Source organism: Triticum aestivum, chromosome 6A, assembly GCF_018294505.1.
Source record: "Triticum aestivum cultivar Chinese Spring chromosome 6A, IWGSC CS RefSeq v2.1, whole genome shotgun sequence".
Classification (NCBI taxonomy): domain Eukaryota; kingdom Viridiplantae; phylum Streptophyta; class Magnoliopsida; order Poales; family Poaceae; genus Triticum; species Triticum aestivum.
This window is the reverse complement of record NC_057809.1, coordinates 75,312,095-75,337,247: the sequence shown is the minus strand read 5'-3', so window position 1 is coordinate 75,337,247 and position 25,153 is coordinate 75,312,095. Positions and strand designations below refer to the sequence as shown.

The 25,153-nt window shown below is 46.7% G+C and overlaps 1 protein-coding gene across 1 annotated transcript; it reads left to right on the top strand.

Annotated features, from left to right (window-relative positions):
• Window positions 1-20,485: 20,485 nt before the first annotated feature.
• On the top strand, window positions 20,486-23,203 carry LOC123132133 (protein FLUORESCENT IN BLUE LIGHT, chloroplastic). Its single transcript, XM_044551890.1, has 5 exons — window positions 20,486-20,688; window positions 20,793-20,938; window positions 21,404-21,563; window positions 21,683-22,000; window positions 22,761-23,203. Exons 1-5 carry the CDS (start codon window positions 20,565-20,567, stop codon window positions 22,964-22,966), a joined length of 954 nt encoding a protein of 317 aa, XP_044407825.1. The 5' UTR covers window positions 20,486-20,564; the 3' UTR covers window positions 22,967-23,203.
• Window positions 23,204-25,153: the final 1,950 nt, after the last annotated feature.

The window sequence follows — 25,153 nt, the reverse complement described above, 5'->3', positions numbered from 1 at the left end:
GACTTATTTTATAAGTTACTCCTGATGGATCATTGGTGTATCCGAAGTCGGGCCCTTGATTGAAACACCATATCATTGCCACCTGAAGCATGTCTGTGGTACTCCGTTCATCACCAAGAACATTTGAAGCACAATGCTAAATTCTCTTTATCAATTATCCAAACACCATTGTATGGGTAATGTCATGAAATTTTTCTCCCCTTACCTAAAATGGTTTTCTACCTACTATCCTGTCATGGATATCATCTGCTTGTCATTGGGAAGGAAATACCCCTGGAAAATGTGTTTAAACACATTTTTCCTTTCCATTGATCTGGTTAAATCCGATAATCATATCTTCCTTTCCATTGTTTGGTTTAACCTTTCTTGTGATCTATGAGATCTAAGCAGTAATATTCTCCTACTTATGTAAACACCTCGGTGTACAATTCTGTCAGAAAGACCCTGTTATTTTGGTGATGACATTCCGGTAACCACCGATGGACGAGAACTTTGCCTATTGGTCCGCCTCGTTCAACGAGCAGGAAGATGGTTCTCTTCGTCCCTCGCCCTTGGTACCGACATTGTTGCCGACATAACTGTCAGGCTATCCTCTAACATGCCTTGCTTACATGATTGTGCAAGACGTCACTGCCTTTTCCTACTTTTAACCCACATGGTGGGCCCATAACCCACAGTTCCACAGGATCGAAACCTGACCCTCCTGTACCCCCTTTCCCAAAGTCAATACTCACGCTTGGCTTTGTGTGTAATTCGCGAGCCACCTTCCTAGTGATCTGTTCCGGTATCAGATGCAATACTTAATCTTGATGCTTTGAACCCCTTTCGCACTCTTTCCGGCATCGAACGATTGTCTATCCGCTTGGAACTCCTTGTTGTACCTTCTTACTTTGCTCACGATACATTCTTAAGTTTTAGTTCGAGAGTTACTTTCCGCCACCTTCCCTATTGTTATCTACAGGCTAAGCAACCTTGTAGAGGCCTGTTCTTCCGAAGTTAACCCTTATAATTTTCGTAAGTACGATGGAGTTCCTGAAGGAAGGACGATGATTTCATCATGATGCATTGAGGCATAGGAGTGAATACATCAATGCTATGGATCCACCTCTTCGAGGAGAGCAACCAAAGACGAGAAGATTTGTTAGGATTTCGTAACCAGACCTTTCCCCCCTAGTCCCCCTCTTAAATCTCGGGACGAGATTTCTTGTAGTGGAGGAGAATTGTGACGCCCGGGTAATTAAGCTACAGTGATCCTCTGCTAGTGATGCCACGTCACCTCGATTATAGTTGCTAATCTTGAGTTAGTTCGAAACCGATTCAAATTCAAATTCAAAATTTGGTAAATAATAAAAGTTTTCAAACATTAAAATAAAATTGTTCGGTTTGTACTAGATATTACATAGATAATTATGGTGCAACAAACCCATTTTTATAAAATGCCTACGTAGTTTAAAATGAAATTAAACAGAAAGGAAAATAGATAAAAAGAAAACAGAAAACTAAAACTAGAAAGAAAAGAAAAGGAAAGAGAGAAGGCCCCCCACTCGGCTTCGGCCCAGCTGGCCGGCCTAGTCCCCCCTGGCCTATATGGCCCTCCCCACTCCCGAAACCCTAGCTACCGCACCCCATTTCCCCCCCACACCCATGTCTCCTCCCCCACTCTTCTCGATCCCCATCTGGATCGGGGAGGGGTTCGATCCACCTCCCCTCCTCTGCCCCCGATTGGATCGGGGGGATCGATCCCCACTGCTATACGTGCGACGCCGCCCCGCCTCTGACGCCGCTGGACCTCGCGGCCACCCCGCCGGACCTCCCTCGCCGGATCGCTCTGCCTCGACCACACCCCCCCACCGGTCTGCTTCCACGCCGACGACGTCCCTGGCATCCTCCCCGAGCCCCATTGCCCCGTCCCCTACATCCCCCCTGTGAGCTGCGCCCCTCCCCTCTCTCCCGTCACCGGATCTGGCCGCGCCTCCGCGCGCGCGCCCCCGCCACCACGCCGACCACGGCTCTCCCCCGCCCGCGCGCTCGCGCAGGCCCACGTGCCTCTGCTCGTCGGTCGTGCCTTGCGCTGCGTCACCTGCACGCCATCCGCGCCCCGCACACGCCCTACTCCGGCCACCCTCCTCGTTGGTACCCTGCGCACGCGCCGCATCGCCCGTGCCCCGCGTGTGGCCTCCTCCCTACTGCCCTCGCCCTGCAACTCGCCTCGCCACCACTGCCTGCAGCTACTGCTGCTTCGCTGCCGTGTGCCATCTGCCGCGACAGCCCTCTCCACTACCCGCGCCGCCCTGCTCCGGCTGCGACCACGACCGTCGGTGCCCACAGGGCCGTTGCCCTTCACCCCAGCGCCAGTCGCCGCCTCTTCGGTGGCTCGCCGGAGCCCTGTCCGCCCCATCGTGGCCGCCGCTCCCCTACCGCGCCCAAACGGGATGGGCGTCAGCCCCAGCGCCTGAAACCCGTCTACCCAGCGCCTGTTAAGGCCGCTGGGCCTATGAAAGCTAGGCCCCACCCCCATGTGCCAATGACAGGTGGGCCTAGACCCAGAACGAAAACGGTTTATAAAAATATATATAATTAATTAAAAATAAATAAATTAGTAATAAGTAAGTAAAAATGTTAATTAATTAATTAATTAACTTAATTAATCATGTTTAATTAAACTAATTAAACATTAGGTACCTAGTTATCTAATTAAACTGATTAATAGGTTAATTTGGTTATTATACCTATGACATGTGGGACCCACACGTCAGCGACCCAGTCAACACCTCTGTTGACTGCTGACATCATGCTGATGTCATGATGACATCAGCATGTACTGTTTTGGATAATGTTAGAATTAAGTAATTAAATAAATCCTAAAAATGATTTAAACCTTTTAAAATTAATATAAAATAAATCGTAACCCGGATGAAAATACTTTGTACATGAAAGTTGCTCAGAACAACGAGACGAACCCGGATACGCAGCCCGTTCATCCGCCACGCATCCCTAACCTATCCAACTCGCAACTTTCCCCCTCCGGCTCCTCTGCCCGAAAACGCGAAACGCCGGGGATACTTTCCCGGATGTTTCCCCCCTTCACCGGTATCACCTCATACCGCGTTAGGGCACGCCTAGCATCACGCTTTGCTTTGTCATGCATCGTTATGCATCTGTCTGCATTGTATTTATTGTTTCTCCCCCCTCTTCTTTCGCTAGACACCGAGACCGACGCCGCTGCTACCCAGTACTACTACGGAGTTGACGACCACTCTCTCTTGCCAGAGCAACCAGGCAAGCCCCCCCCCCCCTTGATCACCATATATCGCCTACTCTTCTCTATATTGCTTGCATTAGAGTAGTGTAGCATGTTACTGCTTTCCGTTAATCCTATTCTGATGCATAGCCTGACATTGTTGCTACATTTGTTGATACCTTACCTGCAATCCTAAATACTTAGTATAGGATGCTAGTTTATCATTATTGGCCCTACATTCTTGTCGGTCTGCCTTGCTATACTATTGGGCCGTGATCACTCGGGAGGTGATCACGGGTATATACTATACATACATACATACTATACAGATGGTGACTAAAGTCGGGTCAGCTCGAAGAGTACCCGCGAGTGATTCACGGATTGGGGGCTAAAAGGACCTTTGTCTCGACGGCCCTCTGTGTGGATCTTTGTGGCGGAGCGACAGGGCAGGTTGAGACCACCTAGGAGACAGGTGGGCCTGGCCCTGTTCGGCGTTCGCTGATATTTAACACGCTTAACGAGATCTTGGTATTTGATCTGAGTTGGCTACGAGCCTATACGCACTAACCATCTACGTGGGAGTAGTTATGGGTATCACGACGTCGTGGTATCAGCCGAAGCACTTCAGACGTCAGCGACGGAGCGGCGCGCGCCGGATTGGACTGGAACGCCTGCTAGGCTAGGTCTGCTTCCGGCCGCCCTCGCAACGTGCAGGTGTGCTATGGGCAATGGGCCCAGACCCCTGTGCGCTTAGGTTTAGACCGGCGTGCTGGCCTCTCTGTTTTACCTAGGTGGGGCTGCGACGTGTTGATCTTCCGAGGCCGGGCATGACCCAGGAAAGTGTGTCCGGCCAAATGGGATCAAGCGTGTTGGGTAAGTTGGTGCACCCCTGCAGGGAAGTTAATCTATTCGAATAGCCGTGATCTTCGGTAACAGGACGACTTGGAGTTGTACCTTGACCTTATGACAACTAGAACCGGATACTTAATAAAACACACCCTTCCAAGTTCCACAGACAACCCGGTGATCGCTTTTCCACAGGGCGACGAGGGGAGGATCGCCGGGTAGGATTATGCTATGCGATGCTCTTGGAGATGCTACTTGGAGATGCTACTTGGAGGACTTCAATCTACTCTCTTCTACATGCTGCAAGACGGAGGCTGCCAGAAGCGTAGTCTTCGATAGGACTAGCTATCCCCCTCTTATTCTGGCATTCTGTAGTTTAGTCCACTGATATGGCCTCCTTACACATATACCCATGCATATGTAGTGTAGTTCCTTGCTTGCGAGTACTTTGGATGAGTACTCACGGTTGCTTTCTTCCCCCCTTTCCCCTTTCCTTTCTTTCTGGTTGTCGCAACCAGATACTGGAGTCCAGGAGCCAGACGCCACCTTCGACGACGACCCCTACTACACCGGAGGTGCCTACTACTACGTGCAGCCCGCTGACGACGACCAGGAGTAGTTAGGAGGATCCCAGGCAGGAGGCATGCGCCTCTTTCGATCTGTATCCCAGTTTGTGCTAGCCTTCTTAAGGCAAACTTGTTTAACTTATGTCTGTACTCAGATATTGTTGCTTCCGCTGACTCGTCTATGATCGAGCACTTGTATTCGAGCCCTCGAGGCCCCTGGCTTGTATTATGATGCTTGTATGACTTATTTATGTTTTTAGAGTTGTGTTGTGATATCTTCCCGTGAGTCCCTGATCTTGATCGTACACATTTGCGTGCATGATTAGTGTACGATTGAATCGGGGGCATCACATCTTGTTAATCAAATAACAACTTCTTTGTCTATGGTTAGGAAACATAACCATCTTTGATTAACGAGCTAGTCAAGTAGAGGCATACTAGTGACACTCTGTTTGTCTATGTATTCACACATGTATTATGTTTCCGGTTAATACAATTCTAGCATGAATAATAAACATTTATCATGAAATAAGGAAATAAATAATAACTTTATTATTGCCTCTAGGGCATATTTCCTTCAGTCTCCCACTTGCACTAGAGTCAATAATCTAGATTACACAGTAATGATTCTAACACCCATGGAGTCTTGGTGCTGATCATGTTTTGCTCGTGGAAGAGGCTTAGTTAACGGGTCTGCTACATTCAGATCCGTATGTATCTTGCAAATCTCTACGTCTCCCACCTGGACTAGATCCCGGATGGAATTGAAGCGTCTCTTGATGTGCTTGGTTCTCTTGTGAAATCTGGATTCCTTTGCCAAGGAAATTGCACCAGTATTGTCACAAAAGATTTTCATTGGACCCGATGCACTAGGTATGACACCTAGATCGGATATGAACTCCTTCATCCAGACTCCTTCGCTTGCTGCTTCCGAAGCAGCTATGTACTCTGCTTCACATGTAGATCCCGCTACGACGCTTTGTTTAGAACTGCACCAACTAACAGCTCCACCGTTTAATGTAAACACCCCGGATCAGTGTCAAAGCTTGCATCAACGTAACCGTTTACAACGAGCTCTTTGTCACCTCCATATACGAGAAACATATCCTTAGTCCTATTCAGGTACTTCAGGATGTTCTTGACCGCTGTCGAGTGATCCACTCCTGGATTACTTTGGTACCTCCCTGCTAAACTTATAGCAAGGCACACATCAGGTCTGGTACACAGCATTGCATACATGATAGAGCCTATGGCTGAAGCATAGGGAACATCTTTCATTTTTTCTCTATCTTCTGCAGTGGTCGGGCATTGAGTCTTACTCAACTTCACACCTTGTAACACAGGCAAGAACCCTTTCTTTGCTTGATCCATTTTGAACTTCTTCAAAACTTTGTCAAGGTATGTGCTTTGTGGAAGTCCAATTAAGCGTCTTGATCTATCTCTATAGATCTTAATGCCTAATATGTAAGCAGCTTCACCGAGGTCTTTCATTGAAAAACTCTTATTCAAGTATCCCTTTATGCTATCCAGAAATTCTATATCATTTCCAATCAGTAATATGTCATCCACATATAATATCAGAAATGCTACAAAGCTCCCACTCACTTTCTTGTAAATACAGGCTTCTCCGAAAGTCTGTATAAACCCAAATGCTTTGATCACACTATCAAAGTGTTTATTCCAACTCCGAGAGGCTTGCACCAGTCCATAAATGGATCGCTGGAGCTTTCACACTTTGTTAGCTCCCTTTGGATCGACAAAACCTTCCGGTTGCATCATATACAACTCTTCTTCCAGAAATCCATTCAGGAATGCAGTTTTGACATCCATCTGCCAAATTTCATAATTATAAAATGCGGCAATTGCTAACATGATTCGAACAGACTTAAGCATCGCTGCGGGTGAGAAGATCTCATCGTAGTCAACCCCTTGAACTTGTCGAAAACCTTTTCCGACAAGTCGAGCTTTGTAGACAGTAATATTACCGTCAGTGTCAGTCTTCTTCTTGAAGATCCATTTATTCTCAATTGCTTGCCGATCATCGGGCAAGTCAACCAAAGTCCATACTTTGTTCTCATACATGGATCTCATCTCAGATTTCATGGCTTCAAGCCATTTTGCGGAATCTGGGCTCACCATCGCTTCTTCATAGTTCGTAGGTTCATCATGATCTAGTAGCATGACTTCCAGAACAGGATTACCGTACCACTCTGGCACGGATCTCACTCTGGTTGATCTACGAGGTTCAGTAGTATCTTGTTCTGAAGTTTCATGATCATCATCATTAGCTTCCTCACTAACTGGTGTACGTGTCACTGAAACAGTTTTTTGTGATGCACTACTTTCCAATAAGGGAGCAGGTACAGTTACCTCGTCAAGTTCCACTTTCCTCCCACTCACTTCTTTCAAGAGAAACTCCTTCTCCAGAAAGTTTCCGAATTTAGCAAAAAAGTCTTGCCTTCGGATCTATGATAGAAGGTGTATCCAATAGTTTCCTTTGGATATCCTATGAAGACACATTTCTCCGATTTGGGTTCGAGCTTATCAGGTTGAAGCTTTTTTACATAAGCATCGCAGCCCCAAACTTTCAGAAACGACAACTTTGGTTTCTTGCCAAACCACAGTTCATAAGGCGTCGTCTCAACGGATTTTGATGGTGCCCTATTTAACGTGAATGCGGCCGTCTCTAGAGCGTATCCCCAAAACGATAGCGGTAAATCAGTAAGAGACATCATAGATCGCACCATATCTAGTAAAGTACGATTACGACGTTCGGATACACCATTACGCTGTGGTGTTCCGGGTGGCGTGAGTTGCGAAACTATTCCGCATTGCTTCAAATGTACACCAAACTCGTAACTCAAATATTCTCCTCCACGATCAGATCGTAGAAACTTTATTTTCTTGGTACGATGATTTTCAACTTCACTCTGAAATTCTTTGAACTTTTCAAATGTTTCAGACTTATGTTTCATTAAGTAGATATACCCATATCTGCTTAAGTCATCTGTGAAGGTGAGAAAATAACGATATCCGCCACGAGCCTCAACATTCATCGGACCACATACATCTGTATGTATGATTTCCAACAAATCTGTTGCTCTCTCCATAGTACCGGAGAACGGTGTTTTAGTCATCTTGCCCATGAGGCACGGTTCGCAAGTACCAAGTGATCCATAATCAAGTGGTTCCAAAAGTCCATCAGTATGGAGTTTCTTTATGCGCTTTACACCGATATGACCTAAATGGCAGTGCCACAAATAAGTTGCACCATCATTATCAACTCTGCATCTTTTGGCTTCAACATTATGAATATGTGTATCACTACTATCGAGATTCAATAAGAATAGACCACTCTTCAAGGGTGCATGACCATAAAAGATATTACTCATATAAATAGAACAACCATTATTCTCTGATTTAAATGAATAACCGTCTCACATTAAACAAGATCCAGATATAATGTTCATGCTCAACGCTGGCACCAAATAACAATTATTTAGGTCTAATACTAATCCCGAAGGTAGATGTAGAGGTAGCGTGCCGACCGCGATCACATCGACTTTGGAACCGTTTCCCACGCGCATCGTCACCTCGTCCTTAGCCAATCTTCGCTTAATCTGTAGTCCCTATTTCGAGTTGCAAATATTAGCAACAGAACCAGTATCAAATACCCAGGTGCTACTGCGAGCATTAGTAAGGTACACATCAATAACATGTATATCACATATACCTTTGTTCACCTTGCCATCCTTCTTATCCGCCAAATACTTGGGGCAGTTCCGCTTCCAGTGACCAGTCTGCTTGCAGTAGAAGCACTCAGTTTCAGGCTTAGGTCCAGGTTTGGGTTTCTTCTCTTGAGTAGCAACTTGCTTGCCGTTCTTTTTGAAGTTCCCTTTCTTCTTTCCTTTGCCCTTTTTCTTGAAACTAGTGGTCTTGTTGACCATCAACACTTGATGCTCCTTCTTGATTTCTACCTCCGCAGCTTTCAGCATTGCGAAGAGCTCGGGAATAGTCTTATTCATCCCTTGCATATTATAGTTCATCATGAAGCTCTTGTAGCTTAGTGGCAGTGATTGGAGAATTCTGTCAATGACGCAATCATCTGGAAGATTAACTCCCAATTGAATCAAGTGATTATTATACCCAGACATTTTGAGTATATGCTCACTGACAGAACTGTTCTCCTCCATCTTGCAGCTATAGAACTTATTGGAGACTTCATATCTCTCAATCCGGGCATTTGCTTGAAATATTAACTTCAACTCCTGGAACATCTCATATGCTCCATGATGTTCAAAACGTAGTTGAAGTCCCGATTCTAAGCCGTAAAGCATGGCACACTAAACTATCGAGTAGTCATCAGCTTTGCTCTACCAGACGTTCATAACATCTGGTGTCGCTCCAGCAGCAGGCCTGGCACCCAGCGGTGCTTCCAGGACGTAATTCTTCTGTGCAGCAATGAGGATAATCCTCAAGTTACGGACCCAGTCCGTGTAATTGCTACCATCATCTTTCAACTTTGCTTTCTCAAGGAACGCATTAAAATTCAACGGAACAACAGCACGAGCCATCTATCTACAATCAAGCATAAACAAGCAAGATACTATCAGGTACTAAGTTTCATGATAAATTTAGGTTCAATTAATTTACTTAAAGAACTCCCACTTAGATAGACATCCCTCTAATCCTCTAAGTGATTACGTGATCCAAATCAACTAAACCATGTCCGATCATCACGTGAGATGGAGTAGTTTCATTGGTGAACATCACTATGTTGATCATATCTACTATATGATTCACGCTCGACCTTTCGGTCTCCGTGTTCCGAAGCCATATCTGTATATGCTTGGCTCGTCAAGTATAACCTGAGTATTCCGCGTGTGCAACTGTTTTGCACCCGTTGTATTTGAACGTAGAGCCTATCACACCTGATGATCACGTGGTGTCTCAGCATGAAGAACTTTCGCAACGGTGCATACTCAGGGAGAACACTTCTTGATAATTAGTGAGAGATCATCTTATAATGCTACCGTCAATCAAAGCAAGATAAGATGCATAAAAGATAAACATCACATGCAATCAATATAAGTGATATGATATGGCCATCATCATCTTGTGCTTGTGATCTCCATCTTCGAAGCACCATCGTGATCACCATCGTCACCGGCGCGACACCTTGATCTCTATCGTAGCATCGTTGTCGTCTCGCCAATCTTATGCTTCCACGACTATCGCTACCGCTTAGTGATAAAGTAAAGCATTACATCGCGATTGCATTGCATACAATAAAGCGACAACCATATGGCTCCTGCCAGTTGCCGATAACTCGGTTACAAAACATGATCATCTCATACAATAAAATTTAGCATCATGTCTTGACCATATTACATCACAACATGCCCTGCAAAAACAAGTTAGACGTCCTCTACTTTGTTGTTGCAAGTTTTACATGGCTGCTACGGGCTTAAGCAAGAACCAATCTTACCTACGCATCAAAACCACAACGATAGTTTGTCAAGTTGGTGCTGTTTTAACCTTCGCAAGGACCGGGTGTAGCCACACTCGGTTCAACTAAAGTTGGAGAAACTGTCACCCGCAAGCCACCTCTTTTCAAAGCACGTCGGGAGAATCGGTCTCGCGTAAGCGTACGCGTAATGGTGGTCCGGGCCGCTTCGTCCAACAATACCGCCGAACCAAAGTATGACATGCTGGTAAGCAATATGACTTATATCGCCCACAACTCACTTGTGTTCTACTCGTGCATATAACATCAACATATAAAACCTAGGCTCGGATGCCACTGTTGGGGAACGTAGTAATTTCAAAAAAAAATCCTACGCACACGCAAGATCATGGTGATGCATAGCAACGAGAGGGGAGAGTGTGATCTGCGTACCCTTGTAGATCGACAACGGAAGCGTTGACACAATGTAGAGGAAGTAGTCGTACATCTTCCCGATCCGACCGATCCAAGCACCGTTACTCCGGCACCTCCGAGTTCTTAGCACACGTACAGCTCGATGACGATCCCCGGGCTCCGATCCAGCAAAGCTTCGGGGAGGAGTTCCGTCAGCACGACGGCATGGTGACGATCTTGATGTTCTACCATCGCAGGGCTTCGCCTAAGCACCGCCACGATATGACGGAGGTGGAATATGGTGGAGGGGGCACCGCACACGGCTAAGGAACGATCATGAAGATCAACTTGTGTGTACTAGGGTGCCCCCCTGCCCCCGTATATAAAGGAGCAAGGGGGAGGCCGGCCGGCCCTATGGGGTGCGCCAAAGGGAGGGGGGAGTCCTCCTCCTAGTGGGAGTAGGACTCCCCTTTCCTAGTCCAACTAGGAAGAGAGAGGGGGAAGGAAAGAGAGGGAGAGGGAGAGGGAAAGGGGGGCCGCCCCCCCCCTCCTAGTCCAATTCGTACTCCCCATGGGGGGGCGCCACCTCCTGGGCTGCAGCCCTCTCTCTCCCCTCAGGCCCACTAAGGCCCAATACTTCCCTGGGGGGTTCCGGTAACCCCTCCGGCACTCCGGTTTTCTCCGAAATCACCCGGAACAATTCCGGTGTCTGAATATAGCCGTCCAATATATCAATCTTTATGTCTCGACCATTTCGAGACTCCTCGTCATGTCCGTGATCACATCCGGGACTCCGAACAAACTTCGGTACATCAAAATGCATAAATTCATAATAACTGTCATCGTAACTTTAAGCGTGCGGACCCTACGGTTCGAGAACAATGTAGACATGACCGAGACACATCTCCGGTCAATAACCAATAGCGGGACCTGGATGCCCATATTGGCTCCTACATATTCTACGAAGATCTTTATCGGTCAGACCGCATAACAACATACGTTGTTCCCTTTGTCATCGGTATGTTACTTGTCCGAGATTTGATCGTCGGTATCCAATACCTAGTTCAACCTCGTTACCGGCAAGTCTCTTTACTCGTTCCGTAATACATCATCTCGCAACTAACATATTAGTTGTAATGCTTGCAAGGCTTATGTGATGTGCATTATCGAGAGGGCCCAGAGATACCTCTCCGACAATCGGAGTGACAAATTCTAATCTCGAAATACGCCAACCCAACATGTACCTTTGGAGACACCTATAGAGCTCCTTTATAATCACCTAGTTACGTTGTGACGTTTGGTAGCACACAAAGTGTTCCTCCGGCAAACGGGAGTTGCATAATCTCATAGTCATAGGAACATGTATAAGTCATGAAGAAAGCAATAGCAACATATTAAACAATCGGGTGCTAAGCTAATGGAATGGGTCATGTCAATCAGATCATTCAACTAATGATGTGATCTTGTTAATCAAATAACAACTTCTTTGTCTATGGTTAGGAAACATAACCATCTTTGATTAACGAGCTAGTCAAGTAGAGGCATACTAGTGACACTCTGGTTGTCTATGTATTCACACATGTATTATGTTTTCGGTTAATACAATTCTAGCATGAATAATAAACATTTATCATGAAATAAGGAAATAAATAATAACTTTATTATTGCCTCTAGGGCATATTTCCTTCAGCAACAATATCTGAGTATAGACATAAGTTAAACAAGTTGCCATAAGATGGCTAGCACAAACGGGGATACAGATCGAAAAGGCAAGGCCTCCTGCCTGGGACCTCCTAACTACTCCTCGAAACCGAACTCCATGTAGAAATCATCCTCGGGATCCTCTGGCTCCTGGACTTCATCATCTGGTCGCAAATACCGGGTACAGAAATGGGGAAAAGGGGGAGCAAAGCAACCGTGAGTACTCATCCAAAGTACTCGCAAGCAAGGAGCTACACCACATATGTATGCATTGGTATCAAATGGAAAAGGGTAGCATGTGTGGACTGAACTGCAGAATGCCAGAATAAGAGGGGGATAGCTAGTCCTGTCGAAGACTACGCTTCTAGCAACCTCCACCTTGCAGCATGTAGAAGAGAGTAGATGGTAAGTTCATCAAGTATCATCGCGTACATAATCCTACCCGGCGATCCTCCCCTCGTCGCCCTGTTAGAGAGCGATCACCGGGTTGTATCTGGCACTTGGAAGGGTGTATTTTATTAAGTATCTGATTCTAGTTGTCATAAGGTCAAGGTACAACTCTGGGTCGTCCTTTTACCGAGGGACACGACTATTCGAATAGATAAACTTCCCTGCAGGGGTGTACCACATTTCCCAACACGCTCGATCCCTTTTGGCCGGACACACTTTTCTGGGTCATGTCTGGCCTCGGAAGATCAACACGTCGCAGCCCCGCCTAGGCACAACAGAGAGGTCAGCACGCCGGTCTAAATCCTATGCGCACAGGGGTCTGGGCCCATCGCCCATTGCACACCTGCACGTTGCGTACGCGGACGGTGAGCAGACCTGGCAACCTCCATTACAAAGGAAGTCGCATTACGCGGTCCAACCCGGCGCGCGCCACTCAGTTGTTGACGTCACGAAGGCTTCGGCTGATACCACGACGTCGAGTGCCCATAACCGTTCCCGCGTAGTTGGTTAGTGTGTATAGGCCAGTGGCCAGACTCAGATCAAATACCAAGATCTTGTTAAGCGTGTTATTTTGAAGTAACTGGGGATGCCGACCAGGGCCATGCCCACCTCTCTCCTAGGTGGTCTCCACCTGCCCTGTCCCTCTGCCACAGAGTAACAGTCGGGGGTCGTCGGGAACTCAGGCCCACCATACCTGGATGGAGCCACCTGTCCTTTCAGCCCCCACACCGGAATCACATGCGGGTACTCTATGAGCCGACCTGACTTTAATCACCACTTGTATAGTATGTATGTATATACCCGTGATCACCTCCCGAGTGATCACAGCCCAATAGTATAGCATGGCAGACGGACAAGAATATAGGGCCATTGATGGAAAACTAGCATCATATACTAAACATTTAGGATTGCAGGTAAAGGTAACAATAGTAGCAACAATGACAGGCTATGCAACAGAATAGGAGCTATCGAATCAACAACGGTAGCAAACCTAATGCAAGAATAAGAGAGAAAAGAGTGGGAGATATCTGGTTGATCAAGGGGGGAGGGGGGGCTTGCCTGGAAGCTCTTTTGTACAGGAAGAAGGGTCGTCGGTGACGTAGTCGTACTCAGTGGCATCAGCGTCGGTTTCGGGGTCTACCGGAGAAGAAGAGGGGGAAGAAACAGTAAATACGAAGCAAACAAAGCATCACAAAATATACCAAGGCAATACGCGGTGCCAGGGGTGATCTAACGCAAGGATATGTGATACCGGCGAAGGGGGAAAACATACAGGAAAGTATTCCCAGTGTTTGACGTTTTCGGACAGTCAAACCGGAGGCGGAGGTTGCATGTTTGCTATGCTAGGGATGTGTGGCATACGAACGGACTACGTATTCAGATTTGTCTCGTTGTTCTAAGCAACTTTCATGTACAAAGTATTTTCATACGAGCTACGGTTATTTTTCCATTAATTTTCAAAGTTTTAATTATTTTTTGAATTTATTTATATTTCAAAATTAAACAGTAAAATAATTTTGTCTCCTAGTGCTATTCTAGCATAGTGTATGATGGTGAGGCCTGGGATTGGGTTGACCCAATCAAAGGTTGACTAGTCAATATATGAACAGTGTATGGGGCCACATGTCATTGACTTAGACAATTATTTTAAATTTGTTTTTCTCTAAACCATTAGTGGGTCCACATGTCATCTACTATTGTACAAATTAGATAGTACTACTAATTAAACTAACTAAAAGGATGGCCAGGGTGTGGCATAGCCGGCCACACAGGGCTGTGGTGCCTACACACTACGCACTCACGCACACACTGGCCATGGCCATGGTCAGCCGTAGGAGCAGAACAACTGCATCTAGCAAGCATCAGCAAACTTCAGCAGTAGTGGCTAGGAGCGGTAGTAGAGTAGCACATCAGCAGCAGCAGTAGCTAACGCAGCATGAAGAGCAGCAGCGTCAAAGCAGCATTAGCAGCAGCAAACGGCAGCGGCATGGCATCAGCAGTAGCAACAGCGCAGCAGTTCAACGAGCAGCGGCTGGGAACGGCGAGCGGCGGCAGGCAAGGTGCAGCGCGGGCAGTGTAGGCGGACGAGCGCATGCGTGGTCGCTCGCGACGGGCGGCGGTAGGAGGGGCAACGCGAGCAGGCCAGGAGTGGCTGTGCGCGCACGGACGCGGAACTCCGGCCATGGCGGCCTCGGGCGGGCACGGGTCTACGGCGATGTATCGACAGCGAGGCGAGGGGGATAGGGAGGAGCATCTCACTGTGATGCGGATGGTTAGGTCGGGAGAGTCGGGGTTGACCGGAACGGCGGTAATCGACGACGGACGACGACGTATGCGACGAAGAAGACGACGATGGCGAGCGTAGAGGCGGCCCGGCTTGCTCCGCTGCCCAGAACGGACGAGGTCGAGCGAGGCGAACCTCCTGGGCGTAATCCCGAGCGACAGCGACGACGGTGGCCGCGGAAACGATGGTGAGGCAGCGGTCACCATGATTTGTTTGAGCTCGGATTCGAGAGGAAGAGGAGGGAGCCGATGGGGAAAAGAAGGGGGAAAGGATGAGGGCGAGCTAGGGTTTGGCCGAGGAGAGTCGACGTGGTGGCCATCCGGCCATGGCACCGTGGGATGGCCGCCACGCCATGGCCCCTGTCTCCTCTTCTGTACAGAGAACAGAGGAAGGGGGAAAAGGCCATGGTGGGCTTGGGCCGTGCTACTGTAGCACTAGGCTTCTAGTGCACCGTGCGCACTTAGCCTCTTTTCCTTCTTTCTAATTTTTCTATTTTGCATTTTATCCACCATTTTGTATTTTTAATTTAATACTGAATTAGTTTTTCTGATTCCAAAACATGTCACATAAATAGTAGGCAATTTTTTGAGCTAGCACACAAGATTTCAAGTGGTTTGGAAATACATAAACATTTGTTTATTTTGAAATGGCGATTTTAGTTGTTGTCGGGTCCTTTATATTTTACTTGGGATTAAATTGGTGATTAAAATGATTTTCTTTTCTACATGAAAATTACTCAGTGAATATATGCAACAACTCGAACATTTTCTTATTCTCTGTTTGGATAAATAATAATTTAACTTAACTTTAAATTTGAATTTGAGGTTTAAATATTTATTAATTGTTTTTCTTAGGGCATAATGATGATTACTTGGAATCATTAGTGTGGAGTTACTGTAGCATGATTCTTGGGGTGTTACAGTTCTTGATTCTCGAGGCCGATGCTTGCGCTACGTCACTGGGTCACGATGGTGCCGGAGGACGAGGACGGCGAGGCCGGGTGCCGCGGCACCGTGTTGGCCGTGACCAGTGAAGGGGGTGAAGAAGGGCGGCTTCCCTGGCCCTGGCCGTTGCCGTGGTCCTGGGAGTTGGTGCGGTGGAAGCGGCACTTAAAGGACCCGGCGTGGGTGGCCGGCGCGCAGACGCATTTGGAAGCGGGCCCTTAGTTGTGGTGGCAAATATAATACACATGATCCATATTGTTATGCACTAGTGTGTGTGTGAAATAGATGAATTATGGTCCCTTACCTAATAAGATGGGTGTGTGTGTGTTAGAGAGAGAGAGAGAAGGAGAAGAGGAGAGAGTGAGGAAGAGGGAGGAAGAGAGTGTGTGTGTGTGAGGATTTGATGGCCAAAAAGATCGCCAGTGTCACTTGATATGTATGATATTAATATTAAACTCTTAAAATTAATGTGGTCCTGTTGCAACACACGGGCGTTCTTCTAATTTTTATTATGTTTGAGATGTTTTGTACTTCCGATGAATTTTTATAATAGATTTTAATCCTTTTCGTAAAAAGGAGACTTTCTACGGAAGTGAAAATACACTCTCTCTTTCTCAACTATCTATGTCATCTACGTCCTCCATTTCCTTACGTGGTATTAATACCTATCGGATTTTGGATCAAAGTTCGACCACATTTTTTCCCGTAAAAAAAAGTTTGACCACATATTTAACTAGAAAAATGTTTATGCATGTCATAGAAAAAAAAATATTATTGGATTCATAATTGAAGATAGTATTCAATGATATTAATTTTGCTACGCATAACTTATATTATATTAGTTGAAATCATTGTCAAAATATGACCCAAAATACGAGCGGGCCAGTAAGGGACCTCCTATTTGGCACGCAAGGCATCGGCGAACGTGCCAGTGCACACCCCCCTTCCCCCGCGCGCTTCTTTTGGCCGGTTCATGTGTGTGGCGCCCTGTTTTTTTGCTTTCCTTTTTTTCTTCTTTAAACTAGAACAATGCCCATACGTTACAATGGGATAGAAATATTCTAGTACGTTAGCTTGTGATTTACCTGTCAATAATAATACGATTGTGTAAATAAATGTTCATTAAATTCTGCCCGTGAATTACCTTGTATTTTGATCAGAAGTTTAGTAAGTATATTAAAGTGGAATTGAACAAGGTAAAACAAATCTCGGTGGAGCTATGGCGAAAGCGCTCGCGCGCGTGGCCGCGCGGCCGTCGCCGGCCTGATCTCCTGGCTCTGGCCTGCTCCGCGTCCAGCGAGACCAGATTCGGAATCCCCGTCGCGTGCTCTCTCTCCTCCGCCAGCTCTCCTCCCCGTCCGTCAAGCTGTCATGGCTCCCCACGCTCCAACGTCGGCGGCCGCCACGGCCCCTCTGGCCGATGTCCTCCCCGCTACAATGTTGGCAGTCGCTCGGGCCTCTCCGGCTCCTCCTGCCAGCGACCCCGCTCGGGCGGTGGAGGCCACCTCGGTTGCTCCTGTCGACGCTCCCGCTCCAACGATACTGGCCTCTCAGGCTCCTTCTGTCGACGCTGCCCCAGCCCATCCGTTGTCACCCTCTGCCGAAGACGTCGCTGCAGCCTACCTCGCCTCCCGCAAGGCCGACCCGGCAGTGCGGGGACGCTTTGCCTCACGCAAGCTTCCCTCCACAACCAAGATGCCGACCCGGTCCGATCTGGTCCTGGCAACTCCGACGCGTACCACGCCGGCCGTCGTTGCTGCTGGATACAACAGCCTTCAGGGAGCTGCCTCTGATGGCCCCGTTTCGGACGAGGACAACGGAGTGCCCACTGCTGTAACTTCCCACGATGCTGTTGCGGGTGACGGACACGTCATTCAGGCGCCTCCAGTGCGTCCAGGTTGGGGGAGATTGGAGAGGATGTTTCGACCGCGAGGCATCGCCGGAAGCCCCTGTGTCTCAAGCTCCAAGTGGAAATGCATTGGCGGGATGGCAGCTTGTCTCGAGAGGGCGCCGCTCGACTTCCGTTCCTTTCCATCGCCCTGCTATCAATATGTGGCATCCTCCGCCGGCGTGGTTGAGAGACATGTGTTTCCTATGCCTCTGTTGAGGTCACTATGCACACTCCTGCAGGGATCGAATCCGATGCACGAACTGCCTTCGATCTGGGCACATCGCCCGCTTCTGCTGTGCTAAGAAGCATGTCCACCAAGCTTCACCGGCCCAATGTCATGCTCCACCGCCTCCATCCACCAGTGATGTCTCCATGACAGACGTGCAGTTCCAGTTTGTCTCGGCTCAACAAGTCGGGTTGGCGGAGGAGACTGAGCTGCTTCGCACTGAGCTTCGTGACTGTGTTGCGCGAGTCGGGAGTGTTTTGGTGAGGGCGGAGGCCACTCTCGCCAAACTTGAGGTGGTGCCGGATGTGTCTTCGCTGCCTGAGTTTCAGATTGGGGTTGCCCCTGATTTGTTCTCGTCCCCTGAGATCCTGGTTGGTTCTACCGATGGGGAAGCAGGCATGTATGGAGATCTCTCCCCTTGTGCTACATCTTGTCGGTTGCCGTTGCCCGTCGTGTCGATTGCTTCTGGGAGGGAAGCCGTTGTCGAGGTCGTGGCTCCGGTGCTGCAGATTATGCCTGAGTTGCAGAAACTTTGTGGGAAACCCACTTCGCCTATTTCGACGGTGCTTCCTTAGGAGATGGGGTCGCTTGGAGGGGACTTGGCGATGCCGACTGCGACCTCACCATTGTCGTTGGAGCCCAGTCAGCCACTCGCCTATGTGGACCGTGGAGGTTTGGACGTTGTTGTTGCTCTCTCACCTGAGGTTGTTGCCCAGGTGGCATCCGTGGGTGCCGAGGTTGATGAGATAGATGCTTTGGCAGCTACTTCTGAGGCGCCGAAGCCTATTCGGTCGCCCATCTTTTGACAGTGACGCTATGTTGGCACGTATTGACGAGGTGGTCTTCGTGAAAAAGCTTGACCGTTTGCTCGCCTCCTTGGAGGCAACTTGTCCTGGGTCTCGCAATGTGATTGCTTGCCTCCTAGTGGATGAGGTTTCTATAGGCAAAATAAAGAAGGTGAAGAAGGCTCTCAGAAACATAGGTAAGAAGAGTGGCGCCATTGATAAGGCGTCTGCGGCTGCTTAATGGAGGATACTCAGTCTCTTCGTTCTCCATCTCCGAGTGGCTCGTCTACGTGGATTTCTTGGCGTCTGATGTATTCAACATTGGTTTTGTTGAGGGTTTCTTTGCGACATAGAAGTGCGAGGGTTTGTGGTTGTTGCGTGTTAGGTACGTTTGTTGGGTTGACCGTGAGGCCATGGAGTTTCTTTCTTAGCGAGTAGTCCGCATATGATCTATATGTATCGGTTTTCGTCCGGTTTTCTGTTAATTAACCGGGAAATTCTCTTCTTCTTAATTAATCGACGAGGCAAATCTTTTGCCTCCGTTTCAAAAAAAAGTGAAATTGGTTCAGAAGGTAAGTAAATTAAGGTGATTGATTATCATACAGGCTGGACGAAGGGGTGGCGGGAATAAAGGTGAAATGGGAACCTTACGTTCTTCTTAAGTAGTAGAGATAATTACATATTTCAAAAAGTTCTAAACTGCCTTTTTTTATGCAACAAATCATAAAATGACCGTGTGCTCATTTTTTGCAAATTCAAAAAATGATCACGATTTTGAAAAAATGTTCACGATTTTGGAAAAATGTTTGTGTATTAAGAAAATGCTAGTGAATTTTAAAAGATGTTTGTGAATTCGGCAATGTTCATGATTTCTGAAAAAGCATTTGAAAATCCAGAGAATGTTTATGAATTACAGAAAAAGTTTATCAATATAGAAAATAATCATGCAATTGAAAACAATTCTTCAAAGAAAAACAATCTTCATGAATTTCCTAAATATTTCCCCAATTTTAGTAAATGTTTGCCGATTCACAAAAAATGTTCCGGGTTTTCAAAAAAATATTCATAAATTTGTAAAAAAAATGTTCACAAATTGAAAAAAGTTCATGATTTCATAATAATGGTCGGCGAATCTGAAAAATATTTATGATTTATAAACAATTAATAAAAAGTAAAAATGGAACTAAAATTAAGAACAAACAGGGAAAAATACAAAAACTTGAAAAATAAAGTAAAGGGCGAAAAAATACCATAAGAAAGAACACACAAAAAACCGGTACAGAACCGAAAAAAGTGAACGAGCCGGCCCAAAATGTACATAACGCCTGCGGGTTTATGCGCTCGGTCGCTAAGTAGGTACCTATATGCGTCTAATTGCGGACTCTTTACTGAAGTCTTTGGAGTACTTTTTCGAGCAAAGATTGATACCGCAAATAAGGTGTTTACAAGAGATTTTATTGTAAGTCTTAGCCATAAGAGTTACTTTGTATTTCTTTGATCTTAGGTTCACATCAGTGTACCTGTAATTGTTATGACTATTAATAAAGTTAGTGTTTCTTAAAAAAAAAGCGTTCGAATAGGATTATCCGGCTAGCAAGTCAAAGACGGAGGTAGAACTGAAACTATGTGCCACAGCCCACGGGCCCATTCACACCTCCCAAGCCGTTCCAATTCAGCAGGCGCGTGTCACGTGACACCACCATCCCCCAGTTCCCCACTCTTCCACACCTACGGCCGCTTAGCCAACGCGAGGCGCCGCCGGAGCCGGCGATGCAGGCGGCGGCCTCTTACCGGGGCGCGGCAGCCCACCGCCGCGCCGGCCACCCTTACCGACGCCCTCCCGGTCCCTCTCTTCTTCTACCCGTCCGTGTCGCCGGCGTCGGCCGTCTCTGCGGTGAGCCCCTCGTACTCTTAACGCTCCCGATTCTACTATACATATATGCCACTCTGATAGCGTCGCATCGATTTATTCATGCCGCCGTCTCCATGTGGGAGCAGACGCGGCGGTTCCGCTCCGATTCGGTCCCCTGCCCCTTCATCGGGCTCGCGGCGGTGGCGGCGGCGTTTTCGCGCACCTCGATGCCAGCAATGGGGAGGCGTGGCAGATGACGCGCGCGCTCGGGCTAATCCTTGCTGATCACCAGGTACGAACGATTCTTTGGGGTTTGGGTTGCTATGGACTCAAGATAACCAAATGAATTCAGTCATGGTGTAAACTGTAGAGTTAGTGAACTGATGCCCAAGCACCCAAATAGAGCATTGCGTTTCTTGGTGAGAGTCTATGAACATGGCTGTGGACTGTGGGATAGATAGGGACTCCAATTCCAGGCATTGGTAAAAAAAAAATTCTGCTGGGCAGCTAAAATAAACGAGGTTTCTCCCGCCCGAGGGAGACGCGCCATGTTCTTGCGTGGGAGCACAGCGAACACAGCCATCATATTTTGAAGCAACTTTTAGTGGTAGCATTTCAAGAGTGAATCACAATCATGTTCAGAATGTACATTCTTTACTTATGTTGTTAGTTGTTACTCTGTTTTTTCCGTTACGTTGTGATGCAGCTCTGCTATTGACTGTGCTTTACTATCTGCCTGTATAATCTATGCCTGCAGAAAACTGCGCATGCTAGCCTGCTGAAAACTGCTGTTCTTTCAACAATGTCGATGCTCATAATGCCTCTTGAGGCATCAGCTGAGACATGTCAACCAACTAGTTCTTTTGCCAATATGCCGATTTTCATTGCCGTCGCTCTAATAGGAGCTGCCGTGGGTGGTAAGACGCTCAAACCAATGCCCACAGGCATAACTGATAGTATCTATTATGTATAGTTGATGAAGAGAGACGTTTCATGCTGTGCTATTTTTTTTTCCCTCTCCGATGTTACATTCTAGGATTATTAGCACGGCAAAGAAAGGACGAACTGAAGCGATTGAACAATCAACTTCGTCAGATTAATACTGCTCTTAGAAGGCAGGCGCAGATTGAATCGTTTGCTCCTGGCCTTACTTATGCGCCTGTAGGGAGAGCAGGAGAAATTGAGGTTATTGTTGATCCCAGGAAGCAGCAGTTGGTGGTAAATTTGAAAAATGGGAAGAATTATATGAGGAATCAGGACCTTGATAAGGCGGTAGTGGAGTTCAAGACGGCTCTGGAGCTTGCAGAAAGCATAGGGGATCGCTTTGAGGAGAAGAAAGCTGCGCGGGGATTAGGTTTATTTCTTCCCGTTCCTGATAATCAAAATCATGCATCACATTGTTTTTGTTCACTGATAAACAAAAGTGCATTTAATTAATACTGACCCTCCACCATTGTAAGTATAATTCTGTGGTTAGGCCGCTACAGTGTTGGTGACTAACTTGTAGAATAGCAGAATGTCTGAATATCCCAAGAAATAAGTGTAATGTATGATTTTGTTTCAGCTAGGTTGCATTTTCCCCATCCTTACGTTTAAGTTACTCCTGCAAGCAATTGTATTCCTGCTCCATACTTGAATAGATTCTGTAGTGCACGGAATCATAATGAGCAATTGCACGTAGAGTAATAAACTTGTAAGTAAAACATCATCCTATTTGTCCCAATAGATGGGGATTCTGCACTTTAGCTGTGCATGAGAGGATTATTATCTTATCTGCATGTATGTTTGCTTTCATAATTTGGGGCATTCACTTTTGCATATACCAGGAATTACTTTTAAGCAAGTACTGATTTGAAGTATAGTAGCAAGATTTATATCGACCTAGAATTGATGCACTCTCCATTTTTACATAACAGAAATTCGATGCCCTTGGAAAACATTACCATTTCTCTGTCCCCTTTGAACATCTGTATGTACCTACCTTTTCCATGTGTGTGTGTTTGTTCAGATTTCTGCCATGTGCTTCATTTAGAGACAGCTTAGACTAACCTTAATTGTTTGTTGGTAAACAAACCACTGTGACGCCTCATTTTGCTTGGTATTTATTGTCTTAGGCGCATCACTGCAAAGGTTGGGACAGTACAGAGAAGCAATGAGCTGGTACTACAAGGTTCTGGCGCTATCAAAGGAGACCGGCGAGGATTCTGGCTGCACCGAGGCCTACGGCGCGATAGCCGACTGCTGCGCTGATCTCGGCGATTTGGAGGGAGCAGCGAAGCTGTATGACGAGTACATATCAAGGCTGCAGCCCCGCGATTGAGCGCTCCGACGTTGTTGGAAATCAAACACTCAACTTCTTCCTACTGACTGATCACGCCAGAGCCCTTCCGTTGCCCTGCTTCTGATGTCAAGGTTGCTTCCTTGCTATATGGCGGAAAACGAGCCGATTTTGCTTGTCTTTTAACTTGGTTGGAGCACTTAAATTGTCCATCAGGAGTCCCTCTCTACTTGTGTATATAAATTGCGATGGTGCTATGGCATGTGCGGGTTCAGAGTCCTTCTCCATGCAGGATTGGCGATCCATCTAGTTGAAAATTTCCTTGACTGTGCGGCTTCAGGACTACCGCAGAGTATCATATCCTGACACGTGATACAGCAACAGTCCTCGAGCGTTTGCTCTGCTGACAGTGAGCAGTAGTGACTAGTGAGTAATGGTCGACTAACAGTTGGTAGCTGGTGCTGTTGAATGGTTGTTTTATTCAGCGCCATCGAGACATTCATCAAGTGCAAGTACAGTATAAACTTGGCTAACCGAACACGAGCATCACTCTCTTACACATGTTGTATATACTCCCTGTCAAAAAACGTCTTACATTATGAGACGGAGGGAGTACAAGTCTTTTTTAGAAATTTCAGTACAAACTACATACGGATGTACTCCCTCCGTAAACTAATATAAGAGCTTTTAGATCATTAAAAAGTTGTGATCTAAAAGCTCTTATATTAGTTTACGGAGGGAGTATATAGTCATACTTTAGAGTGTAGATCCACTTATTTTGCTCCGTATGTAATCTCTTATTGAATTCTCTAGGAACGGAAAGAGTAGTTCAATTCTTCAGTCCTTCTCAGTTGCACACAGGTTAACCTTGCATAATTCTAATTTTCCTAGCATGATACAATTGTTACCGAGCCAAACCAGCAAAACAAAAGAACCGAGCCGAACTTTTTACTGGTTATTAATCAATGTATTTTTCAGAGTTCGAGCTGGTTCGTTTTGCAGCCTGGTGAGCTGGGTAGGTTCGCTGAATGACACCGCAGCAGCCCAAGTTATGCGTGTATGTGCAGATAGGACAACGGATGATGGGCTCGAACATGGGAATCAGAAGCAGGCAGGCGGGGCAACCCAATTCAAACTTCGATTCAGAGATGCCAAAGGGAAGTGGTCTCTCTCCGACACTCCGATGTGTGCTCGTAGTCGTAGGACCAGTGCCGCTGTGTGCTCCATGTGATCGCGTACGTACATGGGGGTACAGTACGCCATTTGTTGCCATTGATTTTTCCTTTTTCTCGAGTGAATTCCACTTTTTACCTTGTAGTTGTACATTTGGGACACTAATTATCCGATCGAGTGAAAATTCGTCTATAATACCCTTTTTGGAAGCTTCAAATCGTTGTTTTCTGACATGTGTCCATCAGGCAAGGTGTGAGGTGACGTTCGAGGTCCAATAATATGTGGATGAGGAGGAGGAATGAAACAGATGGACAAGAAAAGTCTGAAGATGATCGTCAATGATGCCCTTCGATCTTTACATATTTTTTACGAATCATTGACGCAACAAGCCTTTCCTATCTAGAAAAATGCAAAACCAAGGTAAAACCGTGTTAAAAGTCTCCAAAGTCTGATATTTCGATAGAAGTTTCACTAAATGAGGTAATATGTGTCAGAAATGTACAACTACAGGGTAAAAAGTAGAATTCACTCTCATTATTATTTTTTGAAACGGAACACATTTATTCCATTTAACTTGGGAGAGCACGTAACAAAATCGTCGGACACAATGCGAGCTACGTCGTTAATTGGTACTCATTGAAATTGGCAAGTAGCACCTAATGACCGTGTAAGAACTTCTCCAATCGAACCCCTAAATTGTTTCATATGGTCAGGCGAACAGTTCAGATAGCGCTCGAATGAAGAAAAGCCGGTGTAATTGTACACAATCCATTTGTCCGGGCTATCCGAAAGCCTCTAAAACCCCATTCCCTCGCCCTGGCCCGCCTTTTTCCTCTCATATTCTGTCTGTGTCTGCATTACGCCCTCCCCATTCTGCGACCACCCTAGGCTCCGCTACCCCTACCCGGAGTGCCCCCCCCCCCCCCCACACACGCACACCCACCCACCCCGGTATGCCCTACTCTGGCCATCATGCAACTCGCTCACCATTTGCTTGATTAAGGGCCTGTTTGGTGGCACTCCGCTCCACAGCTCTGCTCCGGGAGCGGACAGAGC